Genomic DNA, 3,153 nt, shown 5'->3' on the forward strand with positions numbered 1-3,153 from the left:
GCCTTATTTTTTATTCTTTATTTTGTAACAGGGTCTCACTGAGTTGCGGAGGGCTTCACTAAGTAACTGAGGCTGTCTGTGAACCGCGATCCTCCTGTCTCAGCCTCCTGAATGCTGGGATTACAAGGGTGTGCCACCACGCCTAGCTCACTCTATATTTCTATATCAGTAACCACCATATTAAATTTATTGGTATCTAGTGGAAGCCATCTGCTATTCTACTGAGGTCATAGAATTCTTAAGGATTTTGAGCTAGAAGAGCCTTGAAGAGTTTGTAATCTAGTCTCCTGTTCATTTCACATTTAAGGAAATAGTTGCTAAGTGACGCTGAGCCTAGCTGTTCCAGACAAACCCGCAGATGGGACTTTGTTTAGCATTTTGCATACTGGTGATTTGAGGATATCCATAGCACTTTTCTTATTGCGGTGTGTGTGTGTGTGTGTGTGTGTGTGTGTGTGTGTGTGTTACTGGGGATAGGACCTAGGGTTGCTCTATCTCTAAGCTATACCCTCAACCTGATTTTATTTTTTAGTTTGAAACAAGGTCTCACTAAGTTGCTGAGGCTCCTGTGTTAGTCTCCCAAACACTGAGATTCAGGCCTGCACTGCCACACCTGATTCTCATAGTACTCCTTGTGTGTGTGTGTGTGTGTGTGTGTGTGTGTGTGTGTGTGTGTGGTACTGGGGATGTAACCCAGGGATATTCTACCTCTGAGCTATATCCTCAGCCCTATTTTATTTTCTTTATTTTGAAACTGGGTCTCACTAAGTTTCGGAAGGCCTCACTTAATTGGTGAGGCTGGCTGGGAACCTGTGATTCTCCTGTGTCAGCCTCCCAAATACTGTGATTAAAATCATGAGCCGCCACACCCAGCTTGATAGTACCTTTCGATTGTAGTAATCATGAATTAAAAGTATTTCCCCCCTACAGTTGTTAAGTAGGATACAGACCAAAGTAAGATAAAGCTTCTCTCTCAAGCCAGGCATGGTGGCACATGTTTGTTATCCTAGTACTTGGGAAGCTGAGACAGGAGCTCTGGGTTCAATCCCTATACCACCAAGCCACACCAAACCAAGCCACACAAAAAACTTCTCTCCCAAATGGAGAGAAGTCTGTGATACTGAGATTCTTGTACTGGTCCCTTGAAAACGAAATAGAAAGTGAAAATGAGATAGATTCCAATCTATTCAAGTTTAGGGCTTCCCGGGCAAGAGCTTTTGAAAAAGGACACTTTGTCAATAACACCAAAACAGTTACCAAGAATCTGGATTGTACCGGGCCCAGGGCCAGGAGGGCGGAGGACAGAGCGATGAAAGGCGGGATCCGTTCACTAGGAGAGATCCCCCTCTGGAGATAGTGCTCCACCGCGGAGCCCTGGGACGCGCGCGGGACGGCCAGGCCGGCGCCCGCCCCGCCCCTCACGACCACGCCCCGCCCCGCCCCTCTTCCCGACCCCTCCCTTCCCGGCCCCGCCCCTCATGCCCCGCCCCGCCCTCCCGGCCCCGCCCCTCCCTTCCCGGCCCCGCCCCCTCCTGGCCCCGCCCCGCCCGCCCCTCACGACCACGCCCCGCCCCGCCCCCGCCCTTCCCGGCCCCGCCCCGCCTCTCCCTTCCCGGGCCCGCCCCTCCCCTCCCTTCCCGGCCCCGCCCCGCCCCTCCCGGCCCCGCCCCGCCCCTCCCGGCCCCGCGGCCCGCCCGGCCGGGAGCGGGCGCAGAGGAGGCCGGCGCCCAGCGTGCGCGGTGGCCGACGGCAGCGGAGCCCGGGCCGCCTCCCCGCCGGCCGGAGCCGGGCGCCCAGCGCCGCCCCGCGGCCCGGACCCATGCTGCTGCCGCTGGCCGGGGGCGCGCTCTTCTTCCCCGGGCTCTTCGGGCTCTGCGCCTGGGCGCTGCGCCGCGCGCGGCCGGCATGGAGCGACGCCGACTGCGCGATGGTCGGCACCAGGTACCGGGGCGGCGCGGCGGGGCGGGGCGGGGGCCGGGGCCGGGGCCGCGGGCGCGCTCTCCTTCCCTCCCTCCCTCCCTCCCTCCCGCCCTCCAGGCTGGTGTCCTCGGTGCAGGCGGTGCTGGCCACCGGCTCGGGGGTCCTCATCATCCGCTCCTGCAGCGACGTGATCACCGACAGGTAACTCGCCGCCGGCCGGGCTGGGCGGGAGGGGAGCGGCGGGGAGCGGGCGTGGGGCCTGGGTCCTCAGGGATCCCACTGGGGCTCCCTGTGCGCGGTCAGAGGTACGTGCAGTGCAGTCCCCAGAGGGAGAACCCGCCTTTCCCCCAGACGCTGCTCCTAAACTTTCCTTGAACTTGCTAAAGGTGATGAAGAGGTACGCCGGCTTGTATGTGTGCTAGGCTCAATCCAGAGGGCAGTCAGGAAATGTGCATCTGTCTGCCGCGAAGAGCGACGTTACAAATGAAAACCAGAATGTTCTATTTTGTTTAGTATTTACACTCGGGCAGTGGCCGTACTTTTATATTATTATTTTTGTGGCACTGGGGATTGAGTCCAGGGGCATTCTACCTCCAAACTACACCCCCCAGCCCCCCTTTTTTTCTGGTGGTACTAGGGTTCCTGGAAGCCCTTCTACCTCCGGGCTACACTCCCAGACCTATTTTTATTTTTTTATTAATTTTTTTTGGTGGTACTGGGGGTGGAACCCAGAGGCTTTCTACCTCCGGGCTATACTCCCAGATCTATTTTCTATTTTATTTGGAAACAGGGTCTCACTAAGTTGCTGAGAGCCTCACCAAGTAGCTGAGGCGGGCTTTGAACCTGTGTGATCCTCCTGTCTCAGCCTCCCAAGCACGGGGATTACAAGTGTGCGCCACCATGCACGGCTTCCAGACCTATTTTTATATTTTTATTTGGAAACAGGGTCTCTTAAACCAGCAAGGTTGGCTTAGAACCTGTGTGATCCTCCTGTCTCCGCCTCCCAAGCACGGGGATTACAAGCGTGCGCCTCCACGCCGGCTCCCCCTAGCCCTTTTTATTTTTTGTTTTAAAACAGGGTCTTTTGCTGCGCATGGTGATGGAGTCCTGTAATCCCTGCCCTTGAGAGACTGAGAAGGGGGATCTCAGGTTCTAGGACAAGCTCAGCAAGTAGTGAGCCTCTCATCAACCTAGTGAGACCCTGTTTCCAAATAAAAAATAAGATTGGGCTGG

The 3,153-nt window shown here is 56.3% G+C and overlaps 1 protein-coding gene across 2 annotated transcripts in view; it reads left to right on the forward strand.

Annotated features, from left to right (window-relative positions):
* Nucleotides 1–1,819: 1,819 nt before the first annotated feature.
* The window catches only part of TLCD3A (TLC domain containing 3A), a gene marked incomplete at both ends in the record, with an annotated part of 7,907 nt that continues 6,573 nt past the window's right edge, over nt 1,820–3,153 (forward strand). For both annotated transcript variants that reach the window (XM_080712680.1, XM_080712681.1), the window contains 2 exons: nt 1,820–1,941; nt 2,038–2,121. In XM_080712680.1, the coding sequence (XP_080568806.1) occupies nt 1,820–1,941; nt 2,038–2,121 (206 nt within the window). The remainder of the gene's footprint in view (nt 1,942–2,037; nt 2,122–3,153) is intronic.

This window comes from Muscardinus avellanarius (genome assembly GCF_963383645.1).
Source record: "Muscardinus avellanarius genome assembly, chromosome: 16".
Lineage (NCBI taxonomy): Eukaryota > Metazoa > Chordata > Mammalia > Rodentia > Gliridae > Muscardinus > Muscardinus avellanarius.